This window comes from Rissa tridactyla, chromosome 26 (genome assembly GCF_028500815.1).
Source record: "Rissa tridactyla isolate bRisTri1 chromosome 26, bRisTri1.patW.cur.20221130, whole genome shotgun sequence".
Classification (NCBI taxonomy): Eukaryota; Metazoa; Chordata; class Aves; order Charadriiformes; family Laridae; genus Rissa; species Rissa tridactyla.
In genome coordinates, this window is record NC_071491.1 from 1,077,491 (window position 1) to 1,093,348 (window position 15,858).

A 15,858-nucleotide genomic window follows, 5' to 3' on the forward strand; every position below is an offset into this window, starting at 1 on the left:
CTTGAAACACTCATGGTTTGCCCATACTGATTTGGGCTTCTCCAAACCCTTCCTTGCACAGCATTAAGATGGTGTCTTAAGGCAGTGACTTCCTGTACCTGCTGGGATGAGAGACTTGACTTGGCAACATTGACAGGAATATCCCAGGCAACAGTCACCTGCCGCAAACCAGACTTCCCATACTCATGAACTCACCTTCACTGGCCATCCAGATCTACTTTGCAAGCAATGGGGAAAGCAGGGCACTTCCCAGACAGCGTTTCTCTCCACTGTTGAGTTGAATTCTTCTTGACTGCCTTCAAGTAGCCTCAGGATAAGAATTGTTTCAGAGGGCAGGAACAGGCACAGACTGAGATGATGGGTGTCACAGGTCCCTGACAGCATCCCTCCTAGCCCCATCATGTGGATGAGGCCAAGTTTTGTGGCCAATGCTTGGAGGACCATTCTGACACCGCAGTGCAGTCTGTTGCATTCAAAGGTCCTTAGGACCACCCTGTCTTAAATTTGACAAAAGGGTTATTTTGGAGCGGGTGCCAATCAAAAAGGCCTCAAGGCCTTTGAGCCTGTTGCTGTAGAGACTGAAGTAGATTCATGCCTCCAGATCCACAGGTGTCCAAGCTAACAATGTGGCCAGCTGAGAGCTCGTTGGTTCAACAACTTCTTCAGTTGACCAGTGGTAGGGGTCTGTTTTTGAGGGAGATAGACAATGGAACGTGTATGATGCCACTGGCATATATGTCTGCCCTCATCACAACGGGAGGCAGCGTGCCAGAGTGAGGACAGGCACTCATCACTCCAAAGCAGTGTGGTGTGTTCTGAGCCCCGTGGTCTACCCACACAGGCAACCATCTTTTCCTTTCTGCATTCTTTCTAGTGAGCTGTTTAACCATCACAAGCATGCAGGAGAATGGAGGGCTCCTGCTCACCAGGGTTCTCCTCCTGGCCCTTCACATCGCAGGTAAGACCTCTTCCTGCCCACTTTCTGCTCCCTCCCCACCCGACAGACTTTCTTGGTTTCTCCCCTTAGCTTCGTCCACCTTTTGTTTGCCGCTACTCTGCAGGAAAAAAAAAAAAAAGAAGAAAAGATTAAAAACTTTCCATACAAACACATCCCTTTTTCAAAAATTGCAGCATTTTCAGGGCTTCCCAAGAAAACCCAGTTTAAACCAAAAAATCCCTCACTGCTACTTCTTATGACTCCAGTCATTTCACCCCATGCGTGCTCACTTGCTGCAGAGTCCCAAGAAAACACATGGTTTCCCCTCTGTTTTTTGTCACGCTGCATGTCTTCCCCACTGTCCCACGCTATCAAAAGAAAATCCTCCCTAGTGACTAATAGAAACTGGCACCCCTGAAAGTGGGGGAGGAGATGCCTCTCTAGCCTTGCCATCCAGGCCCATTAACACACAGAGTTTTTTAGGCCATGCACTCACAAAGCTTCGGTCCTTCCAGGAAAGCTCCAAGTCACACCTCATCTGGACATCGTGGGAGTTGTTGGCCAGGATGTGACATTGCCCTGCCACATCACCTCCACGGAGCCACTGGACATCATTGAAGTGCAGTGGGTGAAAATCATTGATTGGAAAACAGAGAGTGTACATAAATAATAAATATACAAAATTGGCTGGAGACGAGCCAGGGGAGAAGTACCAGGGGCGCACAACCCTTCTGAGGGATGGGTTTACCATTGGGAACATGTCTCTGTTGCTGAAGAGTGTCCAGCCAGCTGACAATGGCAAGTACAGCTGCATTGTGGTATCCAACAGAGGCGCAAGAGATATCACCACCACACTCAGCATTGCAGGTGGGAATTTCAGGGCCTGACTGTGCAGACAGGACGTGTGAGGAGGTGACGGCTGGGGGGATGTGTCGTCTTCACAGGTACCCATGGTGCAGCACCACTCCAGCTCTGCCCTGCCATGGTCCTGAGGCTCATGCAAGGGGCACCACAGGACAGTGCTTCCCTGCATGCGGTGGCCATGCACTACTGCCTCCTTCCTGTACAGAGTCACTGCTGTGCCTGGGATAGAGGATATTCAGCTCCCCCTGCAGAGAGCTGCATCCTACAGCTGTTGCACAGCTCCTGAGAGAAACCCTCAGGCTTTGTGGCCAAGTTCTGGCTTCCCAGGTGGATCTGTGTCTCCAGCATGGAGCTGCTTTCATGAAGGTACTCTCTTTACAGTAAGTCTCTCCCTCACCTTCTCTCTTCTTCTAGGCTCTGGGGCTGTGTCCATCGATGTGCTAGGAGACCAAGGGCAAGGGGTAGAGCTGGTGTGCAGATCGCAAGGATGGTTCCCTAAACCCATTGTCCAGTGGGTCACAAAGAACATGCAACATCTGTCTCCAGACACTGCAGTACACCAGGACAACGAGCAATTTTTCAGTGTGCTGAGTCGTGTCGTAGTCTCAGGAGAGGAAATGGGAGAAATTGGTTGCCAAATCCAGAACAATCTGATGCAGAAAGGGGAAGATTTTTCCATCACACTCTCAGGTGCGCCATGAGCATCTCATACTTGCCCTGGGGTCTGCTCGTGTGAACCAAGCAGCTTGTAGGGCCCCTACCAGCTAAGGGGGAAGCTGTGGCTCTGATTCATTCCCAGGTGTAGCAACATGCCTTCCTGTGGGAGGAATGCTTGCAGCAACTGCAGGAGGACACAGGATCCCTTACACTCCAGGCTGTAGTAATAAGAGAACTGGAGAAGCCATTTTCCCTGCAGAGACTGTGCAATATTTTCTTTTCACAGGTGCTGTTTTTCCACGTGTGTCTCCATGGCTCCCTGCCTTCTGGATACTATTCACTTCATTTCTCCTCACATTGGCTGCTGGTGCTTCTCTGGCATTTAGAGGTAAGATGACATTCTTATCTGCCTCACTGAAATCTGCCCATGAAAGACACAGAGTCCCTGAATAGGACAAAAGAGCTCAGCCCTCCTTCCACTCATGCTTGGCACCTGTGGGTGTGGGCATATCCATGGAGGGTGGGGAGATATGACACGAGACCTGTGGGAGGTCTGCATTCAGCTATCAACGTGGTCACAGTCCCACTACTGTGCAAGGTGGCCTCTGTCTCAGCTGCCCTCATCCAATCCCATCACCCTCGAGGGTTCAGAGCAGACAGGGTTCAAGGTAGGGAATGGAGATTGCTTAACATGAATGCAACATGATGTAACATGAATGCCGAGATTCAAAGAGCCCAAAATTCTTTACACAACTGAGTAACTAAACTGATGATACAATATGGACAACGATAGAGTGCCAAAACCTGGTCAAAGAGCTCATCTTCTCCATAAAATGCAACAGGGCTGAGCCAAATACAAGCCCTTCTTACCTTCTGCCCCATCCCAGCATGATGTGTTCACATCCTCCCCTTGACCGCACAACTTGCCATGACATGCCCCAGCTGAATTCAGATGCTTTTTCCCATCCAATCACATATGACATCAGTTTCCCCTTCCAGATATTTTCTTTCTGCTTCAGTACTTATTTCACTTGCTTCTTTGAACATTACAGCAAAGCAGAGGGCTTCTAAGAAAAAAGAAAAGGCTTTGCAGGTGCACGGTAAGGCAGATCTCTTTCTCTGAGTACCCCCTTTGTTGCCCACTCACAAGTACCTTCCCCCTTCAGATGCTTAGAGCTCTCCTTGCACTCACAGAGCAAAGCTAAGATACTCATCCTCTTACCTCAGATGAAGAGTTTATCAAGATGTGAAAAAAGCCACATTCCTAAGAGCCCCTTTGGCTCTCTGACCTCCAGCAGAGGAAGATGACAATCCCTTCCCATGGAGACTTTCCCATGACGTGGCTTCAAATCCCCTCTGCTCTCATCCCTTTGTCTATCACAAGCAGCGGGAGCACGACCCTCGGGAGAGCTCAGTGCATTTTCCCAGGAACCCAACTGTTCAGGGAAGGACATGGTAGTTCACCACATCCAAACCATGGTGGGAACCCACCACCTCCTTGCATTAGTGTGGGATGGAAGACACAGGGTGGGTGTCAGGTGAGGATTTAAGAACAACCCCATCAGCAGTCCATCTGCAAGACAAACAGATGGAGCAACCTGCAGGCAGATCTCAGTCAGGGCCATGACCACTTACCTCCCAGCAGCTGTGATCCTCCAGAAGTTCTGTGGGGCGTGTTGTGGGTGCCAAGCCATTACTCACTGACTAACTCTTGTCTTTTTCCCTTGCTGTGCAGAAACTGAGAAACGCTTGCTGCTTGCAGGTACAGTAAAATGAATCTTTCTGCATTGAGGAAGTTGCATTTGGGTTTTCCCAAGCACATGTAGCCATCGTCATGTAACCTTCCTCCCACCCGAGGCATCTCCTCTTCATCACTCTTGCCCACCACGTGGGTGCCCTCCCCTTCACATCCTCTTTTTCATTCCCATAACCAGGTCACAATAGGGAAATTGAGTACAAGGTGTCTGCAGACCCAAATCCACACCTGCAGCCTTCACCAGCACTCACCTCACACAAATGGAGAGGGCATGGGCTGATCTGGCACCCCCAGGGAGCAATGCTCAGGAGGGAAATCACCCCGCAGTCCCTTCAAGCCCTGCCATGCTCCCATGCAGAGCTGATGCAGGGATGTCGGAAGATGTTGGAGTGGGAGACGGACCCGGAGTAACGATGGAATCTCAATATGAGTATGATCGTTCTCCCTTTATTCAAGTTTTCACAGAGTATATATAGACAGGCAATAAGAGCACGCGCTAGCGGCAGCTATATGATTGGCTTACAGTCTCTGTTCACGCACTGTCCATGCAGTTCATTCACAGATCAGACTGGTTACAAGAATTCACATAGTAAATTACTTAGTCATTAGCACAACATGTTTTCTACCTTCTCAGTTCCCATTTTTCCCATGTACTAATTCCATCTTCTACCACCTGTTTTGCCCTTAATCTAATCTCTCACGGTAGGGAGGCTGGCTCACATGACCATTTTCTCTCAGACACATTCCTACACAGGGACATCTGAAATTCCTTCTTCAAATCCTCAACAGGGAAAGCAAAGATGTTTTTCTCCTCTTTCTGTTGCAGAAGAGAAGGAGCTGAAGGATCGATGCGGTGAGAGACCATTTACAGTGGAAAATGGAAAGGGTGCTGCCATTGTGGAAAAGAGGCAGAACTGCACTGCCCCTGGAAATGCAGAGATGTCGCTGATGCTGGAGCCAGGAGTTAGTGAGAGATGGCGACCAGTTATCCTGCTCTGTGGTCACTATTCTCCTCCCTGGGTACCTCTCTGTATCCAGCAGTGGCAGTGCCCTCTCACTGAACAAACAGCAGCCCATAACACTCCCTGTTTCTCTTTCAGTTGCACTAAGCAGAGCACTAGGTAAGTCAAGGCACCTTCCTGTCCTCTGCCTCTCTGTATACAAGTCTGTCTGTGGTTGGGGGCAGCGTGTTCCCTTGACCCCACAGTCCCAGCAAAGCAGAGTCCAGGCATGACCGTCTGCCCCATCCCCACGGGGAACGTGGGTGATCTCCTGCTGGAGGAGAGATCAGGGACTCCAGATGGGCATGAACTGTGACTCAGCTTCTCCCATAGCAGAGTGAGTACTGCAGGGTCAGGGAGCTCGTCTCTAAGCTTTGTGATTTCCCCGTGGTGCAGCTGGGGGCATGCGGTGCATATTCTGGAGGTGAGAGCAGCACATACATGTGGAAAAGCCGTGCCCAGCTTTGACTTTCAACAAGGAGCTCCCCTTTTATCTCACGCCACTGTCCTCCCTACATGGCAGGCCTCAGCTGTGCCATGTCCACACAGCAGTCCTCACTCGTCCAGACCCAGCCAGTGCCAGGTCACAAGGCTTTCTCCATTCCTTGTGGGATACAATCCTTCAGGTGCAGGGGGGTACTGCACCATCCATGTGGGAGAGACGTGGACGCAGCGTGGGTGTTTTGGCCTTGAACACAGTGTATTTGCTTTTGATTTGAGTTTTCTTTTTTAACAGAGTTCAGAAGAGCTCGAAGCCACATGGGTAAGTTTGTGGAGGTGGAATGAGACAGGAGGGCTGGAAGCAAAGGAAAGGTATAGACACTGGCAGCAAGTCTCCTTTGTTCCTTCTGGAACGAGCTGGCCAAAACATTGCTCTCTGCTGAGCAGGACCATATGGACATGGGCTGGATGCTCCCTTGGGTCTAGTCTAATTACACCCATGGTCGAGGTCTCACAGTGCAGACCTACAGACCTGGGAGCCGCAGACCTGGGAAGGAAGCTTTCCTCCTTTCTCTGCCAGGAAAGTGGCATCACCCTTGGGCTAGAAGCCACGCTTAGTCCCCAGGCTGAGCTGGCAGCAGGAGCTCTCCTTCCAGTGCTTTCTCTAAGAGGCACCTGGTCCCTCTTCTCATGAGGATCTCATCTGCTGGCCCTCTTGCCCGGTAATGACTAGTGGCTCCTCCTCTCTCTCCCCAGTGCCCATCACCCTGGATGAAGCACAGAAACACTCTGAGCTTGCTGTGTCCTCTGACCGGAGAATAGTCCAGCACAAGCCATCTGCTCAGCAGCCCGTCATGGGGCGCCAGCTCCCCATCGTGGTGGGGAGGGAGGGCTTTGCCTCTGGGCGCTATTACTGGGAGGTGCATGTAGAAGATGGGCTGGACTGGGAGCTGGGGGTGCTGACGGAGACCGTGAGGGGGACACTGAAAGAGAGGAGCTGGAAGGACCTCCCTGAGGATGGGGTCTGGTCGCTGAGAATGGTGAACGGGAAGTACTGGCCTGAGGATGTCAATGCCAAGATACTGTCATCGGAGAAAGTCCAACTACGAGTGGTTGGGCTGGACTTGAACTTAGAGCTGAGCACCCTCTCCTTCTACAACATTGTGACTGAAGATTGTATCCTGGACATCTCCATCAAAGGCATCGAAGGGTCAACAAAGCTGTACCCATTCCTCAGACCAGGCCTTGGTGAGGCAGGAGAGAAGGGGAAACCCCTCACCATCAACCACAACACAGACTGGGACTTCCCGAGCACAGTCTGACCTTTGACAATAGAGAAAACCAGACCTGAGCTGCACTAACTCTCATGGATTCCATGAGATTCATGAGAATGGAGAGAGCACCAGAGCAGCACAGCCAGGCAGTGGCAGCCCTGCTTGGCTCCATCCAAACCCCGACAGTGAGAGTCAGACAAGTGTGGACTGGGAAATCCACCAAGACCAAGAAGGACACATGTGCATGGTATTTGCAATGCCACGTGCTCCACCCCCTCCCCAGGGGAGCCATCAGGAACAATCAACCTGGACCAAGGAGATGCACTCACAGCTTCTGCAGCTACCCATTTCCATGGTTTCACCACTCCCGCAAGTTTCTACTCCATGTGTGTCTTCATTAAATTGACAATCAAATAGGAAACAGTGGTTTTCCTTGTGGTGCCGAGCGCTCAGTAGTTGTGCTGACTTTCACCGTCTGGGAGCTGTGGGTAACATTTAAAATGCTGATGAAGAGGGACCCAAATCCTTTTTTGCTCAGATTGCCTTAGGCTCCCGTATACCAAAGTTTCTATGAAAGGTAATGGCAGGTGTTTGGGGCTCCCCATGTCCTTTGCATGCATTTGGCTGGTGCTTTCTGATGTATGAGCCAGCCTTACTAGAGATCCCTGATCCCCGAAAATGCGGTGCTCGCTTTTTCCCCTGACGTTCCTCCTTTGAGGATTCACGTTCTTCTTGTGAGGTGCCTGGAGGAGCACAAAAAAAAGGAAGTTGCTATTTCTCTGCAGCATAAATGCAAGTGCACGTCCTCATATCAGCAGCCAAGCCCAGTTCTGCCAAGCACAGTGCAGACACAGCTACAAATGCTGACAATGAAACCACCATGAAGCAGTCTCCTAGGGAGATTATTTGGATTTTTATGTGTCCCACGTCTCTGAACTGTCCTTCCCCACATGCTGTGCAGCATGGGGCATCTGGAGACACATGGGAAGGATGGACAGACTCCTTGGTTTCTTCTGGCTGTACCCCTTTGAGAGACATGCAGCCACTAGGTGACAACCAGGGTACGACTTGGTGGGAGGTTTGCGAGAGGGATGATGGACTTATCTGGCTGCTCAGGCCATCAATGAACGTCCTGCTCTGTTCTTAGAGATTTTACAGCAAGTGTCCTCGGAAGGGAAGTTATATGGCTGTGACAATGAACCACAGCTGTATGAGCTTGGATCATTGGAAGAGTTGTGGTTCGCATGGCTTATTTTCTCATCGGTGCAACTTCTATAAACTGTGAGATCAGATTATGCTCTCTCAAGTGGAGGGACTGAACACCGCGGGGTGCTAAACAGCTCTGATCATAGCTGAGCTGGAATAATTTTAGTTTTTCAGGTGAAAAGTCATTCTGCTGCAACTAGCAATGACTGGAGTCTTTCCTCCGTCCCAGTGCACAGCTGACACGGGAGCATCATGGGAGAGGAAAACAACCCTGAAAAATAAATCTGTTGAGCAAGTGCGGTTTAACCTAAAAGGGAAAAAGTTAAGGTGCTTTAATCCTAACCCTAATCTTCCGTGGTGGTACTGAGCTCATGATAAGGGCACCAGGGGCTTGACTCAGCTGCTTGCCTGCAAACCTCTAGCAACAGTAGAGATATCCTAAGGCATGCTAGAAGGCACATTTAGAGAATCAAATCAAGCCCTTGGAAACTTCCCTTTGGATGAGCAGAATTGCTGTCCATGCCCTTTGTCTTTTACAGGCCTTTTATTCCACGTTGCTAAACAGCAGATATATTTGGAAATGATTTAATCATTAGCTGAGGTAGCACAATCAGCCCAAAAGCAGAGCAGACACAATATGGAGCATAGTCACACTGATGATTATTGAATTAGACTTTAAATGGACATTGGAAATATGGTAATTGATATTCAAATATTTTTATAAAATAAGTAGCTGATTTAAGTAGCTTTTGCCTGCTTTCTGCATGCTGTTTACTTGCAAGAATAATGTAGTAAAGGCTTTGTGTCAGGCGCAACATCGGATGAAGGGCAGCTGAAACGGCCCATCTACAGTGACATGTACTAAAAGCAGGAGAAGTTCTTAAATTTTCACAAAGAAGATCCTGTTGGAAAAGGTGGGTATTAAATCTGGGGGAAGAGATTCAGTGACTGGTGCTGAGCACCAAGGCACGAGGACTTTACCTTTTTTTAATCCAGCTTGTTAGCAACTGAAAATAACAGAAAATAACTTGCTCAGCTCAAATTTTCTGTGAGTTGCTTAGCAGAGACCTTTTGCCAATTTACAAGTGAAATTCACCACTAAAGCAAGTACCATGGTTCTCCGTTGTCTCTGTACTGAGCCTCTAGCAGGTCAATTTTGCCAGTCATAGGGAAAAATTAAATAAACTGAGCTTAAGGCAGTCGTTGTAAGAAACTTCTTGTTCTAATGAAATGACACTTCTCTTCCAGAACGTGCTCTGGCCCCACTAAGACCACATTTTAGGTCACGCTGGGAAGATTTCAAGGAGGGTGAGAGATTCAGTGGCAAATTGACGCATAGGGGTTTTACACTGACACAAATTTCTTGCTATGATGATTTTGCTAATGTGTGAGCCAAAGGTCCTCAGGTCAAAGTGGACCCATATCCAGTTGGCATATGATTCCACCCTCATCTTTGATGAAAGCAGACCTAGCTCCTAGGGATGATGGGGATTTGCTGATGTCTTCCAGCATCTCAGATTGACAGATGCATATGCAAAACTATTTTTCAAGTAGCTAGCTGTATTGGGTTTATGTGGCAAGGTTTTGTAGCAGAACGTGGCCTCTGTGAGAAGACATCAGGAGCTGCTCCCATGTCAGTCAGGGCCAGATCCAGCCAGCTCCAAACCATGGGCCAAAGCTGAGCTTATCAGTGATGCTGGTGGTGTCTCTGTGATAATGTATTCAAGAAAGGGTAAAAAACACTGCACGGTAGCTTTGAGAGAGAGGAGTGAGCAAAATGTGAGAGAAACAGCCCTGCAGACACCGAGGTCAGTGAAGAAGGAGGGGAAGGAGGTGCTCCAGGTGCCAGAGCAGAGATTCCCCTGCAGCCCATGGAGAAGACCATCGTGACCCAGGTTGTCCCCCTGCAGCCCATGGAGGACCATGGTGGAGCAGAGAGCCACGCAGCAGACCATGGAGGACCCCAGGTCGGGGCAGGTGGAAAGGCGCCGAAGGAAGCTGCAGCCCATGGACAGCGTGTGCTGGAGCAGGCTCCTGGCAGGACCTGTGGCCTGTGAAGAGAAGCCCATGCCACAGCAAGTTTTCTGGCAGGAACTGCAGCTCATGGGGGACGCATGCTGGAGCAGTCCATTCCTCAAGACTGTAGCCCATGGAGCAGTTCTTGAAGAACTGCAGCCCGTAGGAAGGACACACATTGGAGAAGTTTGTGAAGGGCTGCAGCCCGTGCAGCTACTATCAGACTCTATAGTTTCAGAAAATTACAGAGAAAAATATTCGGTCTTCAAGAGGTATCCTTTGCTTGGGTGTTCCTGTCAGCCTGAACAAGTGAGGAAGGTGTCTCTATCTCTGTATTTGCTGTAATCCGGAGATACTGAATTCCCACGTCCAGTCGGTTCATCACTTTCACCCTCATCTTTCCAAAGTGAGAGCAGACCTAACTCCTAGGGATGATAGGGATTTGCTGATGTCTTCCAGCACCTCAGATTGCAACTAAGGATGAGGAGAAGGCTGAGATACTGAATGCCGCCTTTGCCTCCATCTTCAATAGTCAGACCAGCTATCCCCAGGGGGTTCAGCCTCCTGAGCTTGAAAATAAGGATGGAGAGCAGAAGAACCCACCCATAATCCAGGAGGAAGTAGTCAATGATCTGCTTCTGCACCTAGACGCACATAAGTCTATGGGGCCGGATGGGATTCACACAAGAGTACTCAGGGAGCTGGCGGGAGAGCTCACCAAGCCTCTCCATCATTTATGAACAATCTTGGTCAACAGGGGAGGTACCAGATGACTGGAGGGTGGCTAATGTGACGCCCATCCACAAGAAGGGTCGGAAGGAGGATCCGGGGAACTACAGGCCTGTCAGCCTGACCTCGTTACCAGGAAAGATCATGGAGAGGATCATCTTGAGTGAGCTCTCACAGCAAGTGCAGGGCAGCCAAGGGATCGGGGCAAGCCAACATGGGTTTAGGAAAGGGAGGTCCTGCTTAACCAACCTGATCTCTTTCTATGACCATGTGACCCGCCTTCTGGATGCGGGGAAGGCTGTGGACGTTGTCTATCTGGACTTTGGTAAGGCCTTTGACACCGTCCCCCACAGCATTCTCCTGGAGAAGCTGGCGAATCATGGCATAGACAAGTGTACTCTTCGCTGGGTTAAAAACTGGCCGGATGGCCGTGCCCAGAGAGTTGTGATTAATGGGGTGAAATCCTCTTGGCGGCTGGTCACCAGTGGTGTCCCTCAGGGCTCAGTTTTGGGGCCAGTTTTGTTTAATAGCTTTATCAATGATCTGGATGAGGGGATTGAGTGCACCCTCAGTAAGTTTGCAGATGACACCAAACTAGGTGGGAGTGTTGATCTGCTGGAGGGTAGGAAGGCTCTACAGAGGGACCAGGACAGGCTGGATTGATGGGCCAAGGCCAACTGTATGAGGTTTAATAAGGCCAAGTGCCGGGTCCTGCATTTTGGTCTCAAAAACCCCAAGCAAGGCTACAGGCCTGGGGAAGAGTGGCTGGAAAGCTGCCCAGCAGAAAAGGACCTGGGGGTGCTGGTGGACGGCCAGCTTAACATGAGCCAGCAGTGTGCCCAGGTGGCCAAGAAGGCCAACAGCATTCTGGCTTGTATCAGGAATAGCGTGGCCAGCAGGAGTAGGGAAGTCATCGTGCCTCTGTACTCAGCACTGGTGAGGCCTCACCTCGAGTGCTGTGTTCAGTTCTGGGCCCCTCACTACAGGAAAGACATTGAAGTGCTGGAGCGTGTCCGGAGGAGAGCTACCAGGCTGGTGAGGGGTCTGGAGACCAAGTCATATGAGGAGAGGCTGAGGGAGCTGGGCACATTTAGCTTGGAGAAGAGGAGGCTGAGAGGAGACCTCATTGCCCTCTACAACTACCTGAAAGGAGGGTGGAGAGAGGTGGGGGTTGGCCTCTTCTCCCAGGTGAATAATGACAGGACCAGAGGAAATGGTCTGAAGTTGAGGCAGGGGAGGTTTAGATTAGATATTAGGAAGAATGACTTTACTGAAAGAGTGGTCAGGCACTGGAACAGCCTGCCCAGGGAGGTGGTTGAGTCACCATCCCTAAAGGTATTTAAGAAACGTCTAGATGTGGCACTTCAGGGCAAGTTCTAGTGGCAGAGATTGTAGGGTGGTTTTTTTTGTGTGTGTATGGTTGGACTCGATGATCTCCAAGGTCCTTTCCAACCACTCAGATTCTATGGTTCTATGATTCTATCTTGCAGGTGTTTCCTGTCTTCTTTGCTGTGTTTCTGCAGGAGGTGTGTGGGGGGGGAGGAAAACCACAGAAGAGAGGATGTGCTCTGCTCCATATCTTGCAAGCAGTGCTTCCTGAAAGGGAACGAGCTTGTTTGTCTCTGGTTTTGCTTTGAGTAAAACACATCTCATAGAGCCCTGTCAAGTTACGGTGTGTTTTTTTCAATCGTGTGGTGCACAAACAACGAACCCACAGAATGGAAAGATACAGCCAAAAGACCAAGGTGTGACTTTTCTTCTACCTCTCTCCCTAGCAGTGACTGCACAGTTTCACTGGCTAAATGCTTCCCAGAGTTCTGTTCCTGCTTGTTTGGCCTCATAAACTTTTTCCTTCAATACAGCCAGAACCTCTCCTGCTTCAGTTCTCAAATCTTGTTATTTACTCTGAAAAAAAGAGTTTCCAAATATTATTTTTTAGGTAAATACCAGAGAAAATGACTGAATTGCTCATATGTTAAGGATGGATTTAAATCAGCATGAGGATTGATTTAAATTACAAAATCCCATCATGACAAAGATTACTGAGTACATCTAAGTTTGTAAATAGATCTCAGTTATAGGGAAATTTTAAAAGTTCCCCTATCTTTCAGTTAGTGCAATGAAATTTTAAAGAATTCCATCATAAATGACCACTTACAACTGCTTCCTTTTTAGGTTTTTGCATTGTTTTCCACCTTGTTAATTATCAGCACTTATTTCATTTACACCATTTTTTCATGTTGGTGCAGTCATAATGAAAACTGTGTTTCTAAGAAGTTATGAGATGAAACACATGAAGAGCAAGAAGTAGAAAACTTTACTAAAGCAGAGAAGGATGAGATAGTGCAGGAAAAACTGCAGGGAGAACTAGCCTCTCAACTCCAAAACTTTTTCCAAAATCTGATGGAAGATGAAGACATGACTAAAGAAATGCAGAACATTGTGAGTGCTTCTCTGCACACAGGCACTCCTGGAGCTCTGTCATGGCCACACCAAGTACTTGCGCCGTTGCTTTGGGTGGTTCCTTCTTTGTGCACCACCCTCACATCTCGACTCTGCACCGGTTATCAGCTTGTCTTCTGCCTTTCCCACTCCTCTAGAAATCTCCCTCTTCAATCATGTGTGCCTGAAACTCCAGCTGGTGTCCCCATTTTGTCGTGTCAGGACAGAGGAACAGGCAGGCTCAGGTCCTTGAGGCATGCAGCTCCATTTGGTATGAACTTTGCTCAGCCTTGCTCTCCTTGTCAGTCCTCATGCTTGGGTTGCTAGGAATCAAAGGACAACAGTGGAAGGGTTTGCTGGAAGTTACTGAACCATTGGTCATGAGTATGTGAAAGGGAAATCTTTCAAGACATCAGCCTTCAAGTAATACCTAAACACTCTTCCTTGCCATCTCCTTTCTCAGAGCAGAGCTTCCTGGCCATGGTGAGCAACAAACGTTGCCCTCCTCCTCTTCTCTGCCCCAGGCACTTGCACCCAGTATGCGATGTCCTTAGCTAAGAAAGCACCAGATCCTTTAGCGTTACAGATGACCCACATACAACTCTGCCCTTCCTTTCTGAAAGCCTCACATTTCACAGCTCCCCTAAAAAGCCAGAAGAAGAGGTGCAGCTGGAACAGTGATTCCTTCCACTTCCTCAAGACCAACTTCATTGTGATCCCAAGTGCTTTGCAGAGCAGAAGGCTCCCCTGTTTTATGCAGCAGACACTCCTTACTGCCTGCAGTGGACATCCACTCTCTCTGCATTATTAATACAAAGCTGAAAAATCCTGTGCTGTTTGGCTTGGCCAAGATCTTTTCACTCCCCTGTCCTTGCTTTAGAGCTTTTTCTGCTTCAAGCACAATGTTTAGCTGCTGCAGAAAATTGCATGTCTTCTGTAAGCCTTGTGACATGCCTATCAGACCTAGGCAGATCTCTTGGATGTCCACAGGCAACCCAAGTGCCATTAGAAACCTCATTGTACAGGACTGGATCTTTTAGAGTAGGTTGCCTATGTTGAAGACAGGTTTTTCAACTCTAATTTAGTCGGGGATATAGTACATGATAAAGTTGCCTGCATATTGCCATATCACGATGCCATGGTTTGGGCTGGTCTGGCCACTGAAACAAACAACGGTTACTCTCTTTAACCTCTCTCCCCTTCAGAGAAGGGAGAGCATCTCCCTTCAGAGGAGAAGAAAGAAAATGAGAGGGAGATAGACTTATGAGTTGAAAAGAAACTAAACTACTTTAAGCAAATAATAATAAAATAATAAAAAGAAACTATAATCATATTAATAATAAAATAATGAAATTTATACATTTAATATAAGAACGTATATTGCTCCCAGGATGACAGTCACATCACTGGCAGGTACTGGGAAAGTCCCAGACTGGAGTCAGTGACAGACGGGAACCGGATTCAAGAACTGGATTCAGGAAAACCCGGGTTGGGATCAAAGGCAGATTAACAGAGTCCTCCTTGGATGCTGTCCATTGCAGAAAGAAGCTGAACCTTTGATCCCTCAGCTTTTATCCTGAGCATGGTGCAGATGGGATGGAATAGCCCGTTGGTCGGTTTTGGGTCACCTGTCCTGTCTGCTTCTCCCCACAAATGCGACCCCTTTATGCTCTTCCACTTCTGACCCTCCAACTTGGTGCATAACAAAGTGAGATGACCTTGGTTGTTATAGCAATAAGTATAAGCAGGAGTGCCTCTGCACACCATTCCTTGGTATTCACAATAAACATCAGATCTTATCTGCTAGAGGTGGACACTGGGTCTGAAAAATATGCCATTAATTTCAGTTAGAAGAGGCTTAGCTGAGAAGTAAAATTACTGAAAAAAAAAATGGTTCTGTTTTACCTCAAACCAGGACTCATGACATCTGAATTTAGACACCTATGCAGGTCAAGCAGATATGACACACATCCTCATAGTGACCTGGGCCTCTCCAGATCGGTATTTGGAGGCTGAGCAAGGTATCACAGACAGCATGAAGTGGCAGAATATTTCTGCAGGGTCTTCATCCGACCCTGGCAGTCTCTCTGTGGCATAGCTCACTGTGCTGAAGGTCATGCCCCAGTAGCTACTGACAGTGTGAGAAAGAATGAAGACACAGCAAGTGCCTGTAACCAACAGACCACAGACTGCTTTCAGAGAAACCGAAAGCACCCTTACTGTGTTACTTCTGGTGCAAAACTAGTTTCTGAGTCTCTGGGTTCAAATGACAGGAGCAGAGTACGGGAGAAAAGAAACTTCCTGCTCACCATGTCCAGGAGACTTTGCTCTGATCAAGGAGATGACAAGGAACAGTGTTTAGGTATTATCCAAAGGCTGCTATTTTGAAGTATTTCCCTGGTGTGAAAAAATGAGCGGGAGCAATTTTCCCTCCTTCTCTGCTCTCACCTTTTGCACCCAGTGGATATTGCTCTCAGCCATCCACCATTAGTCTTATTAACAGAGCAACTGGTAACTCTACAGGCACCTCGGAGG

At 48.6% G+C, this 15,858-nt stretch overlaps 1 protein-coding gene across 1 annotated transcript; it reads left to right on the forward strand.

The window, feature by feature from the left end:
* Nucleotides 1–897: 897 nt before the first annotated feature.
* On the forward strand, nucleotides 898–6,978 carry LOC128901532 (butyrophilin-like protein 9). Its single transcript, XM_054183605.1, has 9 exons — nucleotides 898–958; nucleotides 1,453–1,595; nucleotides 1,714–1,804; nucleotides 2,216–2,491; nucleotides 4,194–4,220; nucleotides 5,041–5,181; nucleotides 5,315–5,335; nucleotides 5,952–5,978; nucleotides 6,413–6,978. Exons 1-9 carry the CDS (start codon nucleotides 898–900, stop codon nucleotides 6,976–6,978), a joined length of 1,353 nt encoding a protein of 450 aa, XP_054039580.1.
* The last annotated feature ends 8,880 nt before the right edge of the window (nucleotides 6,979–15,858 follow it).